This window comes from Phlebotomus papatasi, chromosome 1 (assembly GCF_024763615.1).
Source record: "Phlebotomus papatasi isolate M1 chromosome 1, Ppap_2.1, whole genome shotgun sequence".
Lineage (NCBI taxonomy): Eukaryota > Metazoa > Arthropoda > Insecta > Diptera > Psychodidae > Phlebotomus > Phlebotomus papatasi.
The window spans coordinates 68,738,067-68,764,836 of NC_077222.1; the positions used below are offsets into that span (position 1 = coordinate 68,738,067).

The 26,770-nt window shown below is 31.2% G+C and overlaps 2 protein-coding genes across 48 annotated transcripts in view; both read left to right on the forward strand.

Annotated features, from left to right (window-relative positions):
• Window positions 1-17,509, forward strand: part of LOC129798865 (heterogeneous nuclear ribonucleoprotein R) — a 142,495-nt gene extending 124,986 nt beyond the window's left edge. For 20 of the 32 annotated variants that reach the window (XM_055842358.1, XM_055842326.1, XM_055842429.1 and 17 more), the window contains one exon: window positions 8,074-17,509. In XM_055842358.1, coding sequence (XP_055698333.1) covers window positions 8,074-8,261 — 188 coding nt within the window. In that variant the 3' untranslated portion in view covers window positions 8,262-17,509. The remainder of the gene's footprint in view (window positions 1-8,073) is intronic. The other 12 variants (XM_055842367.1, XM_055842403.1, XM_055842472.1 and 9 more) reach the window with 1 other exon arrangement.
• Window positions 17,510-23,549: 6,040 nt separating this feature from the next.
• LOC129798743 (dorsal-ventral patterning tolloid-like protein 1) overlaps window positions 23,550-26,770 on the forward strand; it is a 152,386-nt gene continuing 149,165 nt past the window's right edge. For 2 of the 16 annotated variants that reach the window (XR_008751463.1, XM_055842159.1), the window contains exons 1-2: window positions 23,555-23,926; window positions 25,716-26,131. The gene's annotated coding sequence lies outside the window, so the exon portion shown is untranslated. The other 14 variants (XR_008751462.1, XM_055842171.1, XM_055842067.1 and 11 more) reach the window with 14 other exon arrangements.

Below are 26,770 nucleotides of genomic sequence, written 5' to 3' on the forward strand. Positions count from 1 at the left end.
TTATCTTTTCTAGACCACTTGTTAGTTAGTTTTTTTTTACATCAATGCGTTATTGGAAATGTAAGAAATTATTCATACAAGAGAATAATACACTAGAAAAAATAAAAGGATCACTCAAAATATTTTTCTAAAAACTTTAGGATTCGATAAAACGAATTCAAATACTGGATGAAAGTGATTTTAGTGACTGATTTGATATTTAATTGTTACTCTATTAAAATATTAAAACCGAAGACATAAACTGTTTTTAGTCATAGATTTGATGTACAAAAAGGCTCAGTGTACTAGAAATGGGAAATAATTATGTTCTATTGCGAAAAACATGAATGAAAATATTAGGGGAAATTGGGGCACCACCAAACACGAGGTAGCACCAAACACTAATTTTTATTTCTAAACTACTTGGACTATCTCGACTATTTCTTTAGTGGACAAGCATCTCTATAATGCCTATAAAATTATATAAGTCTTGTCTTCTGAAGTCGAATATCCGATTAAAAATCGCAATGTTTGGACCCCGTGTTTGGTGGTGCCCCAGTTTTCTCTATATTATATTTTCATATATAGTTGCAATATTAAATAATTAATTATTATTATTGCGACTTAATAATTAATAATAATTATATATATAACAGTCGCAATATTAAATTTTTAAAGATTGAATATTTGAGTTAAAGGTTAATGACTTTTAATATAATCCAAGATCACCTTAAAATTGAAAATATATTTAAAAGCTTAAGAATCATCATACCCACATATAAAATTTAGAAAAAAATCAAGTAGGGTCGAATGAGCACCTCTTCGACAAGCAGCCCTTATTGACACATTTGTCAAAATGTAGAAATTTATTTATTGTATCTAATAAAATATGAGTAACATGGCGTTTTTTCATTAACCTACGCTTTTCGATAAGGTTAAGCGTTCAAATTTCATATTTCAAATGGTACAGAGTAGGGTGTCAATAGATCCTGACACGAGTTCTTAAAGTGTCAATAGGTGTTCCTTTCACCCTAATTTATCAAAGAATACGAAGACTAATTTAATTTAATTTAATATTTAAGACCAATTAAACGTTTTTTTTATTGAGGGATAAATTTTTCTATAAGAAAAATTCTTAATACATTTCTAAAGATCTTATTTACCAAAAATTCTTAATTATTTTTATTATTATTCTTGCATTAATGAATAAATATTATTAATTTAAATAAATTTCCAATTCAGACTGGCTGTTTGTACTTCGTAAATTTACGAAACATTATTATTTTATTATTTGTAAGTTAATTTAGTTTAAGGATGACTATAGGAAGTTTGATATTTTCATTTTCTCACAATAATTGTTTTTTTTTTCTATGTTATACCGTAAAAGGTTAAAGAAAACTGTGAGAAATATAAAAAAATGAATAACCTTTAAACTCCAATTTTAAGTAATTAATCTTAAAGATTAAGAAAATTGTAGCCAGCATCTAGTATAACAGGCAAGGGATTGATTAAAATTATTTTTATTAAGTTTTGCCCAAAATGGATTACTAATCCCAATTTGTTTATTGATAAATAAATAAGAAAGTTTTCACGAAGTCTTATGCCGTAAATATTAATCAAACTTTTCTAACGGCGTTATCACACTTGCACATTAAAATTTTAATGTGATTCACATTAATTGTCGCTTGTGAGCGTCTAAATATCTTATTTGTGTCTTTGAGTCACTTAATATTTAGGGTTTTTCTTTTTATTGATAAAGAAGGTGACGGCCTGCAAAAATAAGTTTAAATTTACCTAAAGCATAAATATTTTTCACATTAAAAAATTAAAGAGAAAATCGCATTAATTTTTCGCATTAATGCTATAAATCAATTTATATCAAATTTTGTGGGCCAAGTCTACCTTTTTATCAACAAATAGATAAAATTTTGAATATAAAATGATTCAAACAAACAAATTACACATTTAGACTCTCACCAGCGACAATTAATGTGAGTCATATTAAAATTTTAATGTGCAAGTGTGATAACACAGTAAGAGAGGCTTTAAGTCCCCAAAATATCAAAACGATATTTTTAAAAGGCTGAATCCTTTTTTATCTACTGAATAAATCGAATATGACCTAACCTTTTATTTTTTTCTAGTGAGAAAATCAAGTGAGAGCTCCTCGAACAAAGCATTATAAATTATGTGTCAAAACTGTCTAACAAATATAATACATTTTCTTTGAGAATCATAATAGATGTTCTGGCATCTTAATTTACGATGTGCTTTGTTGAGAATCTTTGCAAATATACCTAGTGTGATGAAAGGAGATACATTGTATTAAAAGTAATGCAACTTTGTTGAGAATCTCCAATATTCTTGATAATAATAGTACAATATTTTAAAATACCTTGGTAATGATGCCAAAAAGTTATTAAAAGTGTTGAGAAAATTTACTTTGCATGTAGTTTCAAATTATATCTCATATTATCAAGAGTTTTATGAGACTTTCAAAGAAGACGAATTCTTTAAAAGGTAATTGAACACCTCGAGTTATTTAATACACTATATACTTTGTTTGTGTTGTTGCACTTTATTAGCAAAAGAAAATATTTAATTTTTAAAAGTTTAGTTTTTTAGGATTTTAATTTTTAAAGAAAATGCCACAAGAGAAATATATTGTATAGAAGAGAATAAGAAATAAATCAAAGAATATCTTGGATGGGAAAAGCAGTATGGGAACTTACCGTTTATTTTTAATTACTATCTTTATTATTATTGTTATTGATTATTTTATAATTTGTAATAGTTTTTGCCAAATAATACATGCGAGTATCAAAGAATAAAGCCATAAAAAATGAATCGATTAGTAAAGAAAGAAAAAGCGAGAATATTAAAGATGTTAATGCTAAAAAATTAGTATAACTTATAAATTGTTCCTTTTGTATAGTTTCATTATCTTCTTCTTTTTTTTTGCAATGTTATCTGTTTGTACATTTATTTTACCTATTTTACCTTCTCTGTACAATAAGAACAAGAAAATGCTACAAATATTTTTTTTTTAAATAAGAAAAATGAAGAAATGATTCTAAAAGAAAGACAAGTGGTAATTAAGCACACATGCAATAGAATTGAGACGGTTCACATAGAAATTTATATTTGTGAATCATTTGGATGCGAATCACTTTATTTTTTCTCGTGTAAACTTAGAAATAAAGACAACTGGAAGAAATAAAGTGTTAAAACATGTAGGATAATAAAAATTGTTGAATTAAAGAATTATGAAGAGAATTCACAGATCACACACATACACACATTTTTTTATTATCTATATACCTCCACCTAATTGGCTTGTTATCATGCAATGAAAATTTTTAACTCACACGTCTCTTTTTTCTTTATATTTATTTTGAATACGAAATAGTTAAATTGCGATTGCACATGCTATTTTTCCTGCTTTTTATCATCATGATTTTAATTCAATCTATCCAGATACATTTTTCTCAATTTTATTTCAATAATATGCTAACATTTTATTGCAAATCTCTCTCCTGAAGAAGATTTAAAAAAGGAATATCATACTTATTGATTTATAATTATTATTACTTTTAACTCCTATTTAAATAGTGTTGATGTTTTCTTTTGTTTAATATTAAAAAAAATAATTGCAATACTAATCGATTCGTTTATGTTTAACTTTATCATATTTTTTAATTAAATATAGATTTACCTTATTTTTCCTCTATTTTTTTTTTAATTAAAATAATTTTTCTACTACCAAATAAATTATTACTCCATTATTTTATTTATTTATTTTTTGTGTAAACACTCCCTGTTTCCAATACAGCATGTATCATAATTTTCTTCTCACCCATTTCACTCTATATATATTTTTTTGTTGTTTAATTTGTTGTAAATATTCACACCATGTGTTTAATTAATTTTATTTCATTCCTCATAATAACTGTCATTTTCTGTGGACATACTAAATGTATTTTCTCCACTACCATTCATATCTTTTGAAAATAATACCAATAAAGCATTTCATTGTGGTTAATGGCCATCAAAAGTATTTTTATAATAACAATATATTTTTCTATTTAGAACATTACAATAATTTTTTATGGTATATCATTCATTTTGTCATCATTCAATGTATTACCAAATGTAGTTTGTTAATCATAAAATCTCAAAATTAATTCTTTTTAACATTAAATTTTATCATAGATTCTCATTGTATTGGAAATTTGTTTCTAACGAGTAACTATTTTAGAATATATATATTTTTTTAAGTTTTTAACTCAATTGACATTAAAGTCAAGGTAGCTTTAAATAACTCATTCTTCTTGTTGTAACTTTTCGCAGCGTCAAATGAAAATGCGTGTTTGTGCTATTAAGAAGATTATTTACAAAGAAGAAAAGATGAAGAATCAACATTTGAAATGAAGAAAATTATATTTAAAAAACAAATTATTAAGAGACAATTTAGATCTCAGTGTTTTTCATCAAGATATCTAGTTTTTGATAATATATAATCAATACTGTTTCATCAAAAGGGAGAAGTGTAAAGAAAAGAAACTTTAAAATACTCTCAAGTCAGGATTTATGAAGAAGATTAGAAGAATATGAAATTGAAGAATGGACACAAGCAAGATACGGAACAAAAAGAACTAATTTCCCATAGGTATTCCTTTCAATTCCTTTTATTATTTATTATGGTAATTTGTTTTAACAATGATCTTATTATTGAATTTCTTGCTATTTCTTTCATACTATCCCATTTTCCTATTATACCTTTTATCCAATCGTATTTTAAGAAAAACTTTGAGGAAAATATCGTAAAAATTAAATTAAGTAAATACAGGTATCAAGGTTCATTGTGGTAATTCATAAAATGTTCCGTTAAAAATTTCTAGGTATTCATACTGATGTTATATAAGGGTTGTGTAAGTGGACTATTTAATTTAGCGATTTCCATCTGTTATAAGGAAGATTAGCGATTTATGGATGGTGATCTTCGTTGTAGTATAACATTTTGAATAATTTGTATAAACATCGTCTACAAAGGAGCTGCTTAGCTTATTTTTGACTTAATTAAATCGCTTATGAGGGCTGTGTGGCTTTGTTTGTAAACTCGAATGTCGATCTGTCGATATTTTCCAAAAGTTGAACCACTCTTTTAATTTTCGGAAATGTTGTGCAAATTTATCGACATTTAGAATGAGTAAGTCGAACTCTCGGTCTTTTCAATTATTGTATGGTATTTTCGCGGTTAATGCAGTCGATCTTGTTCAAAAATCACGGCGATGCAAAAATCATATTGGCCTATCGATACCGGCCTATCGATGTGCCGAAATGTAGAAAGATCATGCCACATCTGTAGATCTCTAAAAAGGTCATTTCTATCTTCTGCAAAGTTTAGAAAGATGTGCCTGTCTCTAGAAAGACCGTACTGATTTGATAATCTTTGCAAAAATTGTGTTAATCTATAGAAAATTGTCTCGACTGGTTGACGTTTTGCTGTTGAGTTTTCTTTGCAAAAATTTTGCCTAGGGTAAATTAAGCTAATTCAAAACCTGCTCCAAATGGAAATTTTTCGCTACTCCAAATGGAAACGTCATTGTTTTCATGATAAATACAGTACTAAATTATTATATTTATATATTTTTTATACCACAGTTTCATTATTTAGTTAATTTCGCTTCAAATAAAGCGAAAATCTATTCATATTCACAAATTTTAACTTGTTAATTTCTCAGAAAAATTAACAGTGTACCTTTTCACCATCGAATTTTTCATCGATTGACCATGTTTTTCAATGAAAAACACAATGAGTTGATTGTTCTTTATTCGTTTTGTTTAATATTTATGTCATATTTCTGACTAATTTTAGTTAAATCAAGTGCTAATCTTTATTGTTAACGGTACGTGAAGTTTTCAAATGAAATAAATACCTATTTCGTGAACAAAAAGGGTTTTTCTGAAGTGTCTACAAATGCTTAAATAGGAAACCCCGGAAATATGATTTTTTGGAGAGATTTTCTTATTGTTTTAGATGGGAAAGCAGAAAAGACCAGGAATAATAACAAATCCTGCACTTAAGAGCAACTCAACAAGGTTTTGGAAGCCTTTCGTCGCGGTTTCACTTACACTGTTTGTCTCCAATTAGAAATTTTCCCTTGTCTCCATTTGGAGTAATTTGTTTCCAATAGAAGCATTTTTCACTCGCGTATTTTTCTCGTATTTAAGAAGTTTTCAAATTATATCTAAAGAATTTTCACTAAACAGTAAGATTCTAGAAGAGTCAAGGAGTAAATTTATGTAATTATCTTCAGAAAAAATATGAACTTAATGTGTTGAATCTTCTGTCAAAGTTAAAACGTCTGGAAATGGTTTTGAATTAGGACATTTACCCTAATCTGCTAATATTTTGCATAAAACGTTCCGATTTTTCGATCTTTCAAAGATCATATCGATCTGTCAATCTCTACAAATTCTATCAATTTGCCGTTCAAGATTCATTACGAATGGCATTTACGTACGCCCTTCTGGGTCGGTTTTTGTTTTGTCTAAATTGTCTAAATATATAAATAAAAGATCACTTCTAAAAACTGAATTTTAGACAATATTTTTCTTCATACATTTTATAATTTCCGTATAATTTTTTCCAATTTAAAAAAGAAGAAATGAATTTTATTGATTTGAATATTGCTAGAGTATAATTCTTATTCTTCTTAAAATCAACACCTATATTAAGCGATTTAACTAAGTTTGGGTTCTATTAAACTTAGTAAGTGCTAGCTTTATGATACATATTTGATAAATTATATTTTTTACAAAGAAAATAAAATCATAAATTTCACTAAAGTACTTTCTTTAAGTTTAATTCGAGTTTTTTTTTTAAATTTTGAAATTTTATGAACTTATATGAGCGTTTTATATGATGAAATAGGCACCAATTTAAAAATACTTTTTTTTTTTTAAATAGTATTCATATTAAGATTCTAATTTAAAAAGCGGTAATTAAGCTTGTATGGCACTCAATGGGTCAAGTGGTAGATCATTCGCTCTAGGATGCAAGTGTCTCGGGTTCGAATCCCCTTTAGGTTACCAGGATTTTTTCTGGCGTCAAAGGTGTTCGGAGTTCGGATTGCTTCCAGTGAGCTTCACTGCACTATCACATCCCGTACAAGAAAAAAATAATAATAATGCATGTCTAGAAATCCCCTTATGGGAAGGCCTTGTTCCTTCATGGAATGTTGTGCCAGCATTATTATTATTATTATTATTATTAAGCTTGTATAATTTTCATAAGAATACCATTATCTGACTTCGAAAGTGTTTGAGTCACCTTAAGGAAGATCACTAATTTAAATAGACTTAGGTAAAATCTACAATATTATAAATTTCTTAATGTCAGTGGCATGTTAAAGTGACTTAAACAGGGATTGATATTAATGATTTTGTCACAGAAAATATCACTAGTAGGGTGGAATCTACACTTATGGATGTTATATACACTTATGGACAACGCAAAAATCTTAAGTTATTACACTAAACAGATTTCGAAAAATCAAAAAAAGTGTTAATTACATCATAAACTAATAATTTTATAAATTTTCGATATCTGTTTTACGTAAAACTCAAGATTTTTTCACGCTGTCCATAAGTGTATAGCATCCATAAGTGTAGACTCCACCCTATGTCTTCTTTACTTACAAGAAGATTGTGCAATTAAATAGCTTCTTAAGTCAATATTTCCTTGAACATTACTTTCAATAAAATATTTTCAACAATCTCGTTCTATGACTGGCTGGGAAGCTTTGAAACATCAGTCAACTTTATTAACCTGTATGATGCTAAATATTAAAAAAAAAGCATGAGATGGTTTGACGGAACAAATTTGTGAAATTCCTCAAAGGACTTTGATTTAATTGTTAAAATAAGTGTATAATTGTTAAGATTAGATTGTAAGACAGGATTACAAAGATTTCATGCAATATATATATCTAATATGAGCTTTTTAGATATCCCTATCTAATATCAATTTTCTTTCTTTCTCTCCCTTTTACCCTCCCTTTGTCATCTTTTTGGATGTTACAAATTCAGCAGTCGGTAAACGCAAATTTGACGGTGGTCACCAGAATCAGGGAGATCCGAAACGACGCTATGGAAGTGGAATAGGAAATGGTGGTCCTGGAAATGGTGGTAACTGGGGCAGTCAGCCACTGCCTCAACAACCTTTAGGCGCCAATGGTGAACAATGGTATACTGACACTTATCCGAGTTGGAGTTAAAACGGAAGTTGTGACAAGGTGAATTATGATTAATGCAGATGAAGGCGATTTATTAATGCTGCATTAGAGGACAGATTCAAACATTATTGCGATAAAATATTAATTGTAAAAACAAACAAAAAAGAAAACCAGAGATGTTAAGAAGGATTTACAATGGACACATACTAAATTCTAATATTTGTAGATTTTGACATTAAATTATATATCAAATTGATTATAGAGGAAAAAAACACCCTTATCGTATTGTAGAGGGAGTCAAGTGAAATACACTTTTAACTTATTAGGCATTGTTCCAAAAAGAAAATCTTCAAAGAGGAAAAAAAAAATATTAATAAAAGATTAAAAAAAATAAACATTTTCTAGAAGAGAGTGCATGATAAAAAATTTTTTTCTAGGAATTTTAAATTAAAATTCTCTATTGAAAAAACGTGTATTCGTGACTGAAAGTTTTGAGATTAACTATATACATATTTGATAGTGTTGGAGGTAATCAGAAAAAAAATGAAGAAATTTATGCTTGAAATTTCGGGAAAAGACGAGAAAAATTCGACCAAATGTGGTAAATTCATTATTGACGCTCTTATGGTAGTAGTGAAAACAGAAATTATTTAAACAAAAAAAAAGAGGTAAATTTTATTTATTTTTGGTGTAAAAATTCTCTTGAGTAATATTTTTTAAAAATCTTGCTTATAAGGTAATAAATACAATAGAGGATTCTGAGGGAATCTATAAAGAGATCCAATTCAAGAAATTTTGTAGTCAATGGCTTTGAGCGTTGTTTATTAGCATCTCGGTCTGGAATATCAGAATCATCTGAAAGATTTTGCGATATCATTAAATATCAAAAGAAAAAATTCATGGGGTTTTTTTGGGATGTTTTTTTTTAAAAAACAACAAAAATGTGACAAATTATTCAAAAGAACAAAATTTACACAAAAAATCGAATTTAGTATTTAAAAAAAGTGAAAATAATTATTAAAAGCTAGGAACTATTGGCGTATTAATTTGAAAATGGGAAGATAGTAAAAGAGAAACTGGAGGGAATTGTAATCTTAAGTGTAACTTTGTCATCACCGTTTTAACTTGTCATCGTTCGCTAAATTATCTCTTTAGGTGTTTAAGTATACTTGTAAGCTTTTAACTGTGTGTGTTAGATTTGAAAAAAAAAGTGAGAGAAAAAACACAGAAAAGAAATTAAAGATCATCATTGGCATAAGATATTTTTTTTTCTTAAAATAATTGTTAGCAAAGAGTGAAAAAGAAAAGGAAATCTAGAACCACCATTTTCTATTTTTTTTTTATAAATTGCAACAAATTAAAAAAAAAACTATTTATAAATTTAAGGAAGTAATTATTACATCGACTGACTTTTTGTATTATAACTAAATTTTTTTTTCTAATTTCGTTTTCTAATTGTAAAAGATAAAAAAAAAAGATAAAGTGAGAGACGAAAAAACGAGTGAATTGATGGAGAATTTTTTTCTCAAATCAAATTTTTGGACACATGTTCTTCTATTTTTTAAAGGAATTGGACGAAATGTATTTGGTTATAGGGAGTGAAAAAAAATTTTGAAAAAATTCCAAATTGTGATGAAAATTAGGTGTTTATTTTTCAAAAAGAAAAATGAGGGTATTTTCGATACGTACTTTTAGGAAATTATGAAAGGAAAAAATTGTGTAAAAAAAAAATCTCAAAATTAATTTAATAATTGGCTTGTTGAGCGCAAAATTTACGGTGTAAGAATTATATAAAAAAGGAAAGGAAGTTTTAATGAAAGTGAAAAGATTATGAGATTCACGACAATAATCGATAAAATCGGTTGAAAATGGGAACTATAGAAAAGCAAAACGAAGAGAATAAGAAAAAAAACATACACAAAAAGTCGATAAAATCGATGAGTAGAATCAGCAAAAGAAAATTGCAGAAGGTCGGACAAAGCGAATTAATAAATGTAGTAAAGATAGTTCGTTGTAATAATTTCAGCCAAAATCTTCCAAAATCCGTAGTCTCGTCGCTTTTTTCTCTGGGGAGGTGAATTTAAATAAAAACCACACAAAAAAAACAATGAAGAATGTGGGAAAAGTCTATGAAAAAAATAATAATATTAGAAAAGAAAAAATATTCTCTAAATAGTAGGAAAAAATGAAGAAAAAAAAATAGTAGGAAATAACAAAATTTTTACACAGATTTTTTTTATCAATTAAACAAATGATGTTATGTTTAATTTAATTATATATATTTTCTCTAAAGTAATTGATTTTTAAATAACTATTTTAATTTTAGATGCAAAAAAAAATCAGAAAAGGAACATAAAAGAAAAGAGATATGAGAGGATGAGAATGCCATAGTAATGTTTGTATTTTTTAATTTCATTATGATTAATTTTGAAGTTTTTTTTTTCATTTGACTAGTAACTTTCTTTTGTCTATTATAATTTTCTTTTTGGTTGATTTCATTTTTTTTATAATGCATCTTATTGAAATGTAAAATAAATTTTTGATTTAAACACCAATTTTTTCTTGATATTTTTTTTTTATTTACAATATTGTTATTTTCCACACAAAATATTTAGATACGGAATTTTTCATGCAAATTCAACATTTAAAAAAGAAATAGGGTCATAGTTTTTCTGTAGATTGAAAAAGCAAAAAAAAAAGAAAGATTTTATACCACAAATGGGGAGGGGGTAAGAAATAAATATTAGAAAAAAAAAGAAAATATGCAATTTCTACTGATACAGCCACAGTTCAGCGGATGAGAAGTGAGAACAAGTTCTGAAATACACGTCATGTATATGTATGTTATATAAATTATGTACATATATGTATGTTGTAAATATGGCAAAGAAAATTTTGCAATTAGTCCTATTAATTAACAAAATGAAAGTAAACGCTAAAAAGGAGAGAAAAGGCAGAGGAATTATTAAAAAAAAAACTATGCAAATGTAATTTGCAAGGACGAGTTGGACGAGCAAAATCATTTAAATTGACACATTTGATTCTGCTCATTGACTTTGCATTTTGCGTAATGCTCTTTGAACTTGAGAAAACATATTTTTAGTATTCACTTTTGATGTTATATAGAAACTATGGGGATTTTAAGTTTAGAACGGGCATTGGATCGATTTTATCATGAGAATTTTAGTTAAATTCTGGTTTTAAAAATTATTTGCTTTATATTTGCTTTTTCAATAAACTGAAGCCCTGCAGGCTTTTACCGATAAACTATTTCAACATTTTGGCTAAAATACTTTTTTCTACTCTTTTTTTTGCAAATGCCCTTGGCTTGAGGCATTCTCAATTTGCCTGAACTTCTGGAAACTGGGTAGTTTTGGACTATAACCCGGTATTTAAGTAGCCAAATTCAACATTCATGCCTAAAAGCAGCTGTGTATGTCCTTTTCCATATTCTAGTTAACACAAAAACGGAATAAACAGTTTGATTAGTAAATGAACTGTTTCTATCGAGAAATCTTATTAAAAACAGGCAATATCGCATATAACAAAACGGCTGTGACAAAATCCGAAAAAGGGCAGAAGATTATTCAAGCGGTAGGGGAAAGTAGTCTCCCTTCGAACGTTCATGCCTTCGAATAATGTGAATTTTCTTTTGTTTTTCCTAAGAGACTTACACATTTCTATTAAATAATTAGTTAGATTATCATCAATTATTGATAATTACAAGATAATTATGTGTAAGTTTCTTAGGAAAATAAAAGAAAATTTACATTATTCGAAGGCATGAACGTTCGAAGGGAAAGTACTTTCCCCTAATTAGAATAGAAGAGCACTTAATGGGTCAAGGGGTACAGTACTCTCCCTATGATGCAAGTATCTCGGGTTTGAATCTCCTTTAGGTCATCAGGAACTTTTCTGGCGTTAAAGGTGCTCATATTGTATCCATGTGAGCTTCACTGCACTTGATTCCACGGGGAATGTAACTGACAACCTCATCCCTGTACAAGAAAAATAATGATGCGCGTCTAGAAATTCCCTTGCGGGAAGGCCTAGCTCCTCTATCGAATGTTGTTCCGGCATTTTATTATTAATTAGAATACAAACTAGACCGAAAAATGGGCCTTTCCTAATTTTTTTTTATAGAAATCTTTATAAAGAATTACTTGTATTCTAAAGAATTATTTAGATTCTTTGTAGAGAATGAAAATGGTAAAATGAAAGGAGGTAGATTTTTTGTCCACTTTTAGACAGTGTATTCAGGCTGAAGGTATAGCCACGTTCCAGCAGAGCCACTGAATTATAAGAATCCTACTGATTAATTGTTCTTATTCTGCCCTCTTAATTTGAAATTTTTCTGAAAAACTTGCATATTTATGCTGGAGTCACGGTTCTAAAGATCACATTTGCAGCAGCCTTGTAGGGGAGACTAGATGAAATTAGCAAATTAATCTATATTTTTTGCATTTATCAGGGTGATGTATTAAGACTAAGAGTTGGCTCAATTTTCCACATTGGATAAACTAAAACATCCAACTGTCTAATATTACCCTTGGATAACCTTACCTCGGTTGCCCCTATTTATATTAAGTGAGATTCTTAACAATCTCACCTACTATTTTGCTACATCTTAAGTGAGAGTTGTAAGGCCCTGTCAGGCCAGACCATTGTTTCCTACAGAGGGTACGGTTTTGTTTCCCAAATATTCATGCGAAGATAGTTACGTGAGGTTACAAATGTTCCAATTTCTAAGGATTAAGAAACTTATTATCCGTAAATGTCATTTCGATTTATTTATACTATTTGATTTTATTTATATAACGTGTAAATGGTGCACTTCAATTTTAAAGATATCTTATCCTTCGTATCCGGAAGCTTAATAAAATTTGAAAATACTTCGTAGCTGATGCATTTTGAACTCCATTTGATTCTTCAATTTTTACATAATCTCTTCTTCGTTTTTGTGACACTTCTCTAACACTTTTACAGAGCCTTTGAGTTTTAAAATAATGTATTCTACTTTTTTTTACTCTACTTATTAAATGAGATTTTTTACGGGAAAATAAGACTTCGAAATACGCTACGTCCTGCCTCAAACGCTACTTCTAATCATATTCTGTAAATGGAACTGACCACCAAGAAGCATTTTTTTCTTAATAAATATAGTCTTGTAGAATATCCTAACTAAAACGTTATAGAACCAAAATTCTTACAAGCATCTTATAAAGCTCTTGGTTTCGGGGCTTAATAGCTTCTACAGAAACTTCTGTAAGCCTAGATGGGGCTCACCTAAATAAAAATACAACCTTACAGAGGAAAATTGGAGAACTGAAGGTGCCACCCATTTTTCACTTCATGAGAGTGAACCGTCCACGGCGACTGATGCTCACTCACAGAAGACTGAGGACGTTTACCTAACAATAAAAGCCCCAAAGCAACCTTTCAGCACCCATACGGGATGGTAGGAGTGGGCGTGTCAAAGGAATAAAGGATTAGGATTGGTGGGTCATGGCCGTCGACTGGGTTGACATGTGTCGAATAGGCCACACGCTCTACACTTCAAAAAAAATTCTCATTATAATGCCCTAGATACACTTACGACTTAAGACGAAAGACGGCTTAGTGGAAAATGTTAGAAATACGGTTTAACCATTATTTCGAATATAATTACGTTAAGTCGTCTCTCGATTAATCCTCAAGCGTGTCAAAGCTCTAAGGCTTTTAAAGGTCCATTAAAAGACTTGTAAAAGTCTTTGTTCTATAAGACAGCTATTTCGCTTCTTGGATGAGATCTTTGCTTTAGCGGATGGTGATATGATCTGTTTACTAAACAGCTTTCAACAATTACGCTCTGGGTTCCCATAACCTCATTACTCCTAAGGAGCGCTTTCAGATGACTGCCCGTATCAAATAGCACTGTCTGATAACGACTGAGTGTCAGGAATACATTGTTTTTTTTCTGTACAAGGTTTCAGTTATGATTTAGGAATTAATTGTACCCAGAGCTTAGAGGGGGGCATTTTCCGCAACTTTTTTTTAGAGGAGTCTCCCTAGAGTAAAATTTGGAAAGGCATACACTTAAGAAAAACCTTAAGTTTGTATATAATTTAGTATTGAAGCCGTTTTTCATAGTCCAGCTTTTGATATGTCTATCACTACTGTCTATTAATACTGTCCGCCTTTAGCAAATCAAAGTTTACAACTTTCTACTCAATTTTCTTGCTTTTCTCATTTCTTTAATCTGAAAAAGAAATATTCTTAGCTTTTACATATTCCCCTCCTTGCTTCCTAGGCATTTCTAAAAGAGAATGAGTTTACTAAATTAAAAATTATTTTTAATAAATAATTTTGTTTTTTGCACATGATCCGTTGTTCTTAAAAATAGCTGCAGACCCTAAATTGGAAATTAAATTTGTCAAATGAATATATGCATTTATTATTTTCCGTAACGAAAGTTCCCGGAATAAGTATTACGGGAGCGAACTTACGGGTGTGAAGTTTCTGCAAACCTCTGAACTACTTAAGCAAAGCTTGGAAGTGCATGGATAGCTACATCAGATATAATTCGAATGACTTCAAAAGCCTTGGGTTAATAAATTATTTTAATTTTAAAGTGTTCATATGAATAAAACATTTTTCAGTTTTTTTTTTGAACTGCACTTGACCATTTGAGTAAGAGCAGGTTTGAAAACATTTTTTTTTCTGAAACATTTAATATTGCAAAATAAGTTAACATCATTACGTTCTTTGATTGGCTAAGTCTTTGTATATTTTGAATAAGTTTAAGCATCAGTCAGTCAGGGAATGAGATGCAACTGAAACATTTAATCACTGAGAAAAAAAACGGGAGTGCGATTAACTTTTTTTGCTCATAACTTTAACATTTTTTAGGTGTAAAAATATATCAACATTTTTTAATGTTAATTTTACACTTTTTTAAGGGTAAAATTAACATGAAAAAGGGTAACTTTAACCCCTAATACACTTAAAAATCATAATATTTACACCGATTTCGGATCAATACTGCAGGGTAAAATAAACATTTCTAGAATATTATTTTAACTTTTTCGGATTTCTCTCAGTGATGGGATTATTTAAATATTTAATAAAATCCCTAGTTTTCTGTAGAGCATTAATTTTTGCTACAAAAATGGTTGGATTTTTCAAGTTCAATGGGGAAATGATTCTAAATGTAATGTTCAATGAGTAGTGATTAAGAGGCAAAAGAAGCAAAATTTTATGAGAAAATTTATTAAAAACATTTATTCAACTATACTTTAATGAAGCGCAAATTCCGTAAAAAAAATTTAGGGGTTTCCAGGTTGGATATGGGCACTATGAAAAGTGAATGGAGTGACTCCGAGTGTTTGGAGGAAAGGCTGCAAGAATGCTTAAAATTGAAAATGGGGCTCATGCAAAAGAAAAGACGCTGGAGAGGTTGAGGACAAAGAAAGAGAATACAAGCTGCCATGAAACATGGTGATTCTTATGGGGGAGACCATTGCGCTGCCTTATAAAGCAAGTGGGAGAAAAGACTGATGATACAAAATAACAAAAAAAAACAAGAAAATTTTAAGAATAAGTAATAAATAACCATGAGAATGAGCACACTTGTCAGAGAAGATGGAAGATTTTCTGCAGGATGAAAACACGATGAAAAATAGGCATTTCTAACAAAAACAAAAAAAATACAAAATAATATTTTGAAAACAAGAAAACAAATATTACAATCTACTACAAATACAAGTAAAAAATTTCTTAATACAAAATAGAAGAAAAAGAATTGATTAGAAAGACGGTAGACACACAAAAGCCAGATTTAAGCCGGAATTGAAAGCACGAAGAAAAATTTCTAATTAGTTTCTTCTTAATAATTGTATTCGGTGCGTGAGAACTAAAGGGTCAACGATGATGACGCAAGTTCAATTTTGATGATTAGTGGTGGAGAAGGGAGTTTAAATTTTTTTTCAGAGAAAAATACATTAAATAAAAAAAAGATAATTGAAACAAATAAAAGTGAAATTGTCTGTGTGCTATTTTACAACCAAGTTGCGAGGAGAAAAAATATTTAGCAATATCAAAATATGTAAATGTAATTTATCGTTTATAAAGTAAATATAGGTAATACATCATAATAGCATTAAAAAAACAAAACAGTAACTAAAAAAATGTGAGAAGGGCGTGAGAGAGGGAGGAGAAAAGGCATGAAAATTCATGGGCTTTGTACAGAAAAAAAAGTGTAATGTTGAGATGAAAAGGAGTTTGATGGTATTTTCACTTCAATTTGAGTGACGATAAACAACTTAATTAAAAAAAAAGAACACTGAAAGTACCCACGAATTTTGAGAAAGATTTAACAGAAAAAATAAAATACAAAATCGATCGATCGAACCGAGCCGACGTGAAAAGTTTGAATGCAAAAAAGCAAATGAAAAATTGTGTTGTACGCAAAGGAAATTTAAAAACAAAACTTATTTGTATAAAATTTATTCGTATAGTGTATATTATATTTTAATTCAGTGAAGATTTAATCATGATTTTTTCCTAGTTTCCCCCTGTGAGAATGTAAATTTTTTTAATTTATTCTAATCAATTTTGAGGCACACACAAATAATATTTGCTTCGTGGAACATTTTTTGGATTTACTAAGGGAAGCTATTGAGGCTGAATACAACTATAGCTGTACTGCAGTAGGATGTCTTACGATGCTGTCCTGAAAATGTCAATTCAATATCTCAAACCCTCTTGGAGTTAAGCTCTCCAGAGATTTTTGCAGCTTTTGCTAAAACACTGATTTTCTGAGATATAAACTTTCAATAGAATTTAAATGCACATCCAGTCTAAAAAGTTTTTTAAAGACTGTTCTAGAAATATTCAAAAATAAATAAAAGCATATTGAGAGAAAAATAACTATTTGGTGAATTTGAAAAATGTTCCTTAAAGTTAAAATAAAAATTCTCAGTAAGACAATTTTTCTTCAAACACAGAACACACACAAACACATTTTCTTATCATTTATCACAAACATAGCATAGTAAAATTTTTGAAGATTGATTTCACACAATTTTTTATTTTATAAATTAAAATACTTACGTTTTGTGCACTTGTAATTGAATATTTATTCCCATGTAAAATATTTCAGACCCTTCGCGGTCTCTGATTGGCTAGATCTTAAAAGCATTCAAAGGTCTAGCCAATCAGACAACGCGACAGGACTGAAATTTTCACTGGATTAAATATTTTAGTACTTGTGGATAATGCTTTAATTGGCAAGATATATAAAAAAGGAAAAAGAAGAATGATCATTTCAGTGTCATTGAGTGGCAATTTTTTAAACTAATCTTTTACAAATAATTTGACAAAGACGCTCTTTTTTTGTGAAACATTTTAATAGAAATATTTTCATTTTTTACCTGAGTAATGAACTTTTATACTGTTCTTCCAATATTTTTTTTATTTACCTATTATACTATTTTTCCCCGTATTTATTTTGATAATGTAGGCGATTGGTAATAGAGAAAAAAAATGCAAATAAAAAAATGTTGAAAAAAAAGATTCCAAATAGAATTATTCACAGTACACGCTCCGTTTGATTATCTTTTAAAATATTCTACTAACATACACATTTTTCCCCGTTTAATTTGTTTCTTTCATACCAATAGACACTTAATACACATAGAGTTTTACAGACACACCATATTTTTTTTCTTTCTTCTAAGACAGGATTTACCTTTAACTTTACAGCATGGATTGTCTTTACAAGTAATTTACACTATATTCTCTATATAAGATTTTTTTATAAATACATAATTTTTACTTTATATTTTTCTATATTGTCTAATTAACTATTTTACAACGTTTTTTTTGTTTATTTACATAAATGAAACACCCAAATATTGAGTACTAAAATGAAATAAAAATAGCTCTTAAAAAAATTGGACTAAATACACAAGCAACACATGAATTAACAGAGGAATATTTTATATAATAAATTTTGGTATTAATTCTAAACTTGAAATAAGTAGAGAGACAGTTTAAAAAAAAATTACAGTCAAAAAGCAAGCATCTAAAATAGGGTAACGTAGGATTGTGGAAGTTGATTAAAAAAAATGCAAATTGAGATATAAAAAAACATGCATAGTAAGTGGGAATTGTACAAAGTTTTTTAATTAAAAAAAAAAGATTATGACGTATTGGACAAAAGGTAATATGGGAAAAGTCGTGGGTCAACACAAAACCATCGAGTACTGAGAGGAAGCGATTAAAGGAATAAGGATAAAAGCAAATGAGACGAGAAGATGCGGATAATAGAAATAAAAAAGGAAACTACGATGAAATATTAAATGTACCAACAAAAACGGACTATAAATAATTAAGATTGTAGGCGAATACAAAAGAAAAAAAATGAAGGAAATACTAAATGATAAAAGAAGATTTTATTCCTGCAAAATGCATTTTGCTATGTGATGTATTTTAGTAGTAAGAAAAAAATTATTAAAAATAACATACCGATTTTTATATACTAAAAAAAAACAGTGAAAACAAGTAATTTAAATACTATTAAATGTAGTGAAAGTAACGAAAGTGAGAAAAAATCGGTAAAAAAAAATTTCTTTATATACGACAACATAAAAACTTTTTTATAGAATTCATTGAAAAAAAGAAAATTTCAATCAAATAGAGTTAATGAAAAAAAATTGAAAAATATAAAATTTTACTTCAAATTGCAGTCCAATATAAATTCATATACACACACAACACACAAACCAACACAATTAAGAGGAAAAATGATTGAAAAAAAAATAAGCGAAATAAAATACCATTATTAACTAAAAAAAACTACAATTTAAAAGAAGATGGAAAAAAAGATAGAAACAACTAATAATATATTACATATTATATTCATGATTTGTTTTAATAATATATAAAATACGTTTAATATTAAGAAGATGAATATACCTATAATAAATTCTAATAATTTTGCTTTGCTTTCATTCTGTCAATTTTTACACAGTAAAATATCGTTTTTTCTTGTTTAGGAACATGTGAGAGTAAAAAAAAATATACCAACTAAATTTTTAATCAATTAGATTTTCTCAAAACTAACTCTGTAATTGAAGAAAAAAAAGAAATTGGAATTTTATCAGAATTATCAGCATTTTTATAGGACAAAAAAATTACTGCACAAAAATATTGTGCAAAGAAAAAATACACAAAAAAAAGTTTGAAAGGAATACGAGTGTTTATTAAAAAGAAAAATAGTGAAATAGAAATTCAAGTGAGACTTCTAAACAATTTTGAAAAAGAAGGTTCATTTTTCCGATAAATTTAATAATGACAAAAAATTGCAGTTTTCACGTTACTTTTCCAACTAAAAAAAAGAAAGAAAATTTAGAAACATAAATAGAAAGGAAAATTTTAATGAAAAGCAAAATAATTAACATGAGAAAATATAAAGCAAATAGACACACAGAAAGAAAAGAATACTGAAGAAAATACACTGTTGATCAATTATTAATTAATTATAGTAATTCTTATATTTGATTACAGTGAGAATAATTGTAGGTTTAAAAAGAGATAATAAAAAGGATAATAAAAAAAGAATTAGGCAATTTATTTATTTCGGGCGTTTCTATTGCGGTGCAGCGAGTGCTCTCACCGCTCAAAGCAGTCTCCTATCATTAGAGTTGTGGAGTTTCTTTTATTTAAAATTTAAATATATTGTATTTTTTCCAGCCAAAATCTCGAAAACCAATATCCTGAAAGCCAAAATCCCCATAAGCCAAAATCACGAAAAGCCAAAATCTTAAAATCCAAAATCCCGAAGAGCCAAAGTCCCGGAAAGTCATAATTTTGCAAGCCAAAATACCGAAAGCCCAAATGTCGAAAAGTCAAAATTCCAAAAGACAATGTTCCGAAAAGCCAAAATCCTGCAAAGCCAAAATCCCGAGAAACCATAATCTCCGAAAACCAAAATTTCGAATACTTAAAATCGTGAAAGGGACGAAATTATACGGAGTATAATGTATGTATAGAATAATTTCGTAAAATAGAGAAAATTTCCCTTTGCCTCCAACACTTTTAAGAATTCAGGACTTTGGCCTTTGGAATTTTGACCAGTATTCGACTGAGGATGAGCAGGAAAACTTTTTTGACATAAATTGAGACTTAATGCTTATGCCCGAGATTAAGCCGAGAGACGATTTAGTGGAAAATGATGGAAATGTACTTTAATCAATATTTCGAATATAATTACGCTAAGCCGTTTCTCGGCTAATCCTCAGGTCTGTCGAGGCCCTTAGATTCTGATCACATTGAATCTGGTGGGCTATCAAGTCAAATGGCTTTTATCGAAAATACAAACAAACTTTATTTTCAAATCTGTACCTGTGCACACAAAATATTTCTCTTTGGGACTTGGTTGAGAAATTTCATTTTGTGTTTTTTTTATGTTTAGAGTTTTCGTCCGACTCTAAAATATCAAAAAACATTACGTGAACACTGTATAATTTTTTTTTAAACATCTTGCAATGCCTGATTATATGTTTCATTTTGTCATTGTAAGGATTTGCATGATCATCGATGACCGAAGAACTAAACTTTCGTTTCAACGAGGGTTTAGCTAAGTCTTTAATTTTTTTTTTGCATAGCCACAACACGACTCTTTCATACTATGACTTATCGCTTATACACTAGAGAAATTTATGTCCATATTGAAGAGTTTTTCCTACACAAGCGTATGGAATTAGACAAGCATAGGGGGTCATTAGATACTAAGTATCAGCTATAATTCTCTATCTGAATTCCATAACAGAAGTGACGTGTAGAATAGAACATTAAAGAAGTAAAGCGTTCATTAAATTAAGTAAAGCGAACATTAAAGAAAAATTTAATTAAATCGTGTATCCTTAATAAATGTGTTTTTTAATTGTTCTTCAGATTGTGAAAAAATTCAACAGTTCTGAAGGTTGGGATGAACTTTTTGACCAAGAGCTGTAGTGGATAGTGTTCAGTGATGAAGTGCACTACTAGTCAGGAAAAAGCTCGAATCTGAGACTTTCTTTTAGTGAGTACCTCTTGAACTTTTTTTTTCAACAACCGAGGGTTGCCATAATAAGTCTTCTTCCACAGAAAGGAGGAGGATATTATTTATTCTTATTTTTGGCGAGTCTCAGGCAATTGGTTTCGTAATAATGTCTTCCTAATATAGGTATTTGAATGTTCAGATCTAAATACGGTGTATTTCTAATTTATCACATCTTTATTCCCATATATAGCGGAATATCGCTCTTTAAATATTAATTTTTTTAAGTATTATCTTCTTTATTTTTAACTTTAACCGCTTATCCCTATTGGGGTCGCGAACCCATGACATCCAATTTAGCAGCCCACGCTTGACGATCCTCCGCCACTTCAGGAAGATGTTCAGGTTCGATGCTAAGTCGCTAAAAGGCAAGATTCTGAACTTGATTTAGCCACCTTGTCCTAGGTCTGTCTTGAGGTGGACGTATTCTAACAATGTAATTGTTTGCATAGCTTTTCTGGGGAATCTTTTCCTATCCATGTGCTCAACATGTCTGTCAATACTATCGAAGTTGTGATCTTTCAACACGAAGAAACAACTTCTCGATTCTTAGCTCCTTACAAACGGCTACGTTTTTCATTTGATTTCGACGAGTGATTCCCTTAACCGTCCGGAGGTGCCTCATCTCGACACCTTACACTCGCGATCTTATACTTTAGGTCATTATTCAAATCTCATGACTGTATGTGAGAATAAGAATGAACGGGTGCCGGTCAAAATCATCCCGTAAGCCCAAATTCCGAATTTTTTAAGGAATTCAGGATTTTGAACATTTGGGATTTTGGACCTTTCGGGATTTTGTCTTTCGGGATTTTGGCCCTTTCGGGATTTTGTCTTTCGGGATTTTGTCCCTTTCGGGATTTTGTCTTTCGGGATTTTGGCCCTTTCGGGATTTTGGTGTTCGGGATTAAGGCTGCCTTCGGAATGAACACAGCTTTGAAAACCGATAATTTAGCCGAACAACTAAGCTCGGCCTTCCTCATCACGCTTCTACCAAGCTCCCTCATTACTGAAGAAGCTTGACCGATTCGCGACGAGAGTTCGGTCTCCATCCTACAATCACAACCCCCTGGCAAGTTGCCTGAAATTTGAAGTCACTTTCTCATACTTCGATTTAAATTTATATGGGAATTTTTTTTTGCCCTCGCTGCCGTTATGCTAAATATTTAAAAAGTGAGAAGTTTTTCCGTATTATAAAGATTACCTTTCCGTATGGAGAGATAAATATACTAAATTTTTGTTTAAATATTTTTTTTCCTCGGAGCACTGTGAGCTGAGTCCGAGATCAATTTAGGAATTGGCTTCAAATAGCTCCATATAAAAAGGCCAACTTGCCAGGCGCTTGTACAATCACATGTGAATAACACCCCGAGATACTTAAATTTCTCTACCGATACCAATAGCTATTAAGAAATCATCTCGTTAGATACTAACTGACCTCCCAGAGGATCTTAAGTTGTTACCGTTGTTACTATAGAGCTCCACAAGTAACACTTTTTATCCAATTTGAGTTTGAGCGGTACTATAATCTTTGAATGGGATCCTGCTCGCGGGAACACCATTCCCTCTCATATTGATCACTTTATGCATAGCAAGAGAACTTTTGCTGTGCCACTGAACTCTCAGTGCATTATCATTCTTTTCAAAGAACTAACAACAAAAGCAAAAAATAACATTGTACGTCCGTTAAACAGATTCTCCTCTGCCCTGTTTTAGCTATGAGGGATAGGCAAATATCTAATCAAAGGAGTAGATGTTGCTTATGGAAAAATTAAAACACCTGGTTATAACGAAAAAGCTTTGTGCGTAGTGCTTTAGAAATACTTTTAGAAGTTCCGTGACAGTGCTTTTATAAAAGCCACAAATGTCTATATCAAAGTCTCTTATCAAAAAATTATATTACTCCAATTTCCAGAACTCAGCCAAAACACGTACCTCGGTCTTATATCTTGTCTTTCGCCAAATTTGGAGCGAAAAAGCTCCAACTGCGCCTAGAATGGGGCTAACTTTGAATGTATTTGTGGTGCTTTTGCCATATTGATACATGCCACGTGCGTTGGAAGCTCAATAATGTGTGTGCGATTTGGGGCTGAGGGCTGGGGGCTGTGTGGGGTGTTCTGGGGATTAGATGAGTCCTGCACCCTCGTGGCAAAATGGTGGAAGTCTCATGTGGCGCACACAGTGACAAGAGCATTGGGCTTTAATTTGAGGGTTCGGGGCCACTTGGAGTGCGGTGGAGTGCGTGAAGTTTATACAACTGGGATGTTGCGCAATCGACCCCATCCGCGCCCGTGGCGGCGGCTGCGCCACGATGGATTACAGCGTCGTCGGGTCGAGTCGCCGGAGCCGCTCCCTATAAAACGAAACAGAAAAGACTGCCGTGGCAATTTGATGTGTATCTGTTCCCGTTTAAAAAAAAATCGCGTTTTTACATAATAACTTCTCTTAAGTTGAATTGCAAATCGCTGCGGTGGCGGTAGAACTTTGGCCGGACGATCATTTTATGTGGGTGAAATTGTGTGTAGTGTGGAATAGACCTTGGGCCATGGAACTTCTGTGACAAATTCGAACTTTTTGCAACCCTTCTGTGGTGGGTCTCACGAGGGGCGCGCGCCAAGTGAATGAGGCAAGGCATAAAAATAAAAAGAAACGGGGACACGAGAAGGTTGGTGCTTCTTGGGAAAAATCCCAAAATCACCAGAGTTTCTCTCTCTGTTTTGTGGTCACTTGAGATGGTGTGTAAATTGGTGGCATCCGATGTATTTTATCACCAATCATCTCATCATCTCAATCAGTTCCACGGAAGCTGCCACGGTGATCAAAGCTCCTCCGTATTTCTCTCAGTGTACTGCTTTTCGTCTCTTGGTCGAGAGCTAGGCAAAATAGTGGTTTTACTATTGTGGCATATTTTTCCAGCCTCTGCAGACTCCCTCAGTGTCCTCTGCAGAAGATGAAAAGTCTCCTTTCATCCCCTCAATATGTGTGTGTGTGTGTGAATGTGTGAAATTTTCTATACCAAAAAGGCCCCCAAAAGTGTTCCAACCACTAAAGCTAATTCAGTGCTTTCTGTCGCCTTGCTTGAAGACAAGCAAGCAAGCAAAAAAAAGACCGTTGTTTTCTTTTCTCAACCACCCCCCGATTTGCCAATTGTCCGAGTTGGAATCAATTTTCCATGTCCTAGAAAAATATACTCTTGCTTATGGTTTCTTTTTTTTTCTGTCGTTTCATCAAAAGCTCACCCTCCTGGGTGAGAGGCGAGCTTTCTTGGAGTGAAAAAGTGTTTGTGCATTTTTCTGCCCAAAAATTTCCCATTTTGAGAGCGCGTGTGTGTGATGAGAAGAACCGAGAACGCCTTCCATCTCCCCATCTCTGGGCTGTCCACCCACCAATTTTTCTCACAAGATCCCAATCTCTCGCACTGTGATTTCCTCAGAGACACCAGTCCTCTAACCCAGAGACACTACCAATTTCAATAGACTGTCTCAAGTTTTGTGAGAGACAATAAATCGTGAAGCCTGGTGTGTGCAATTCACTTGGGGCAGATTTACATTTAAGTGTTTTGGGGCCAATTTTCGGAGGATTGTTAAATGAACATGCAAGAGAATACTATCTTGGAAGCATTAAATTAATCCCAGAAAGGAGTTCTTTCTAACTCTTCCCTATATATTTCTTCCCACAACAATATAAAAGCTCTTTCTCTTCATTCAACTTTTATCACCCCGTGCTTTTGGCATTTACAATAACCAAATAATCGCTTCAGCGACACTCCCGACAACATGCCGACAGACAAAGGCGTACTTTTTCTCACCCATAATCCCATCCTCCTGGCATAAATTGGAACGCGTCAATGGGTGGCCCCCATGTTGAATCTCATGCTGATTCCTTTTTGCCTGATCTGTGAGTTTGTGACAGGAATCTTTCCCGCCCCGAAAAGCCACCCCGAGAAGAGAGGCTAAGGGTGCGACAAGTACTCTGGGGGGCGCTCACACGTCTAAAAGTCCAAAGGTTGGGGAATGATTTTATTTTCCACGGTGACGTCACATTAGAGCGCATGTCAGAGTTGTTTGTTGTCGGATGGAAGACGTCGCCTTCCCAAAATCAAGAAAAGAAGAGCTGCCTCCCGAAGTAGGGTGTGAGTGGTTAGTAGAAGGGAAAAAGAAGTTACATGTGTATCGTGACGCACCCCATAAATATACAAACATTATTTTCCTGTCCACTCAGAAGACAATTTGAGATCTTCGGGGCCAAGAGGGTCATGCTCTTTGCCATTAATTCTTAGTTAAAAATTCCTCTACTGTACGTAACGGCTTAATTTGTGGCTGAACCCCTACGAATTGGCAAAGATAGATAGAAAGAAATAGTCTACTAATCTGGCCCTACAACCGTTTCGTCTGACGAAACTTGTTCCATTGTAGAGTATAAGACATAAGGAGGCAACTTGCAGTGATGATAAGATAGTGCTAAGTGACACTGAACAGTGAGACAAGAAGAAGTTTACTAGGCCGAATCTAGATAAATAGTAAAGACACGCTAATGAATTTTTAAATTTAAAAGAAAAAGTAGTAAAGAAGTGCAAATTAATAAAAAGAAAAATAAAATAAAATCAAGTTTAGAAACACGTGAATCGATTTATACCAAAATTAATTTCTATATAATACTAGAAATAACCCCTACCGAGTAAGTTTGTATTGAAGGTCCTGAGTAGTTGTGGCATTAGGTGTTTTTAAAAGAATATTTAAAAAAAAAAATTGTTGGAGGCATACATCGAAGTTATGAAGCTGAGAAAAACCACGATAGACATGGCGGATTCGGATTTTCCGCTAAAACAGGGGTAAGTAATTTGTAGCCCATGTGACTCTAAAAAGGATCCTTCTCCTCATATATACACCTAACCTTTTTCTGGGGAGTGGTTGTATGAAAAGTGGATTGCAGGTTAAATTATACTCCTCATGAGGATTGTGCTTCATGTTTGTGCATATTTTATCATATCTCACACCCCAATCTCACACAACCAAGGCCAGGAGTGCACACTAAGAGTCCTTCCCTCCTTTTTTTTTTTGGAGAGATGCCTCACGCTGAGCTAAATGTGTGTGAGTGGTATTCAAGAACGTTGTGTCCTGATTATAGTTCCTTGTCCCAGTTACATGTAGACAAAGCACCCAACTTGGCATCTTTCTCGACATGGGTCTTATTCTTCAATTTCTCTGCATGGCTTTTTTTTCGGCATCGATGAAACATTTTCAGAAAACCCAGCTCCTTTCGATACCCTTCTTTTCATGGGACATGCCTTCACTTCCATTCACCAAAATTTCCCAATAAAGTCTTTGTACTAACGTCTTTTTCCCTAGCTTTTCAAGAATTCCTACACTAATAGTGAATATATCAGGGTATAAATGCAATTTTGCTCTATTCTCATCCGTCACCACATTCTATTTTATGGTACTCATCAGCAATTTTTGGTGCAGGGAAT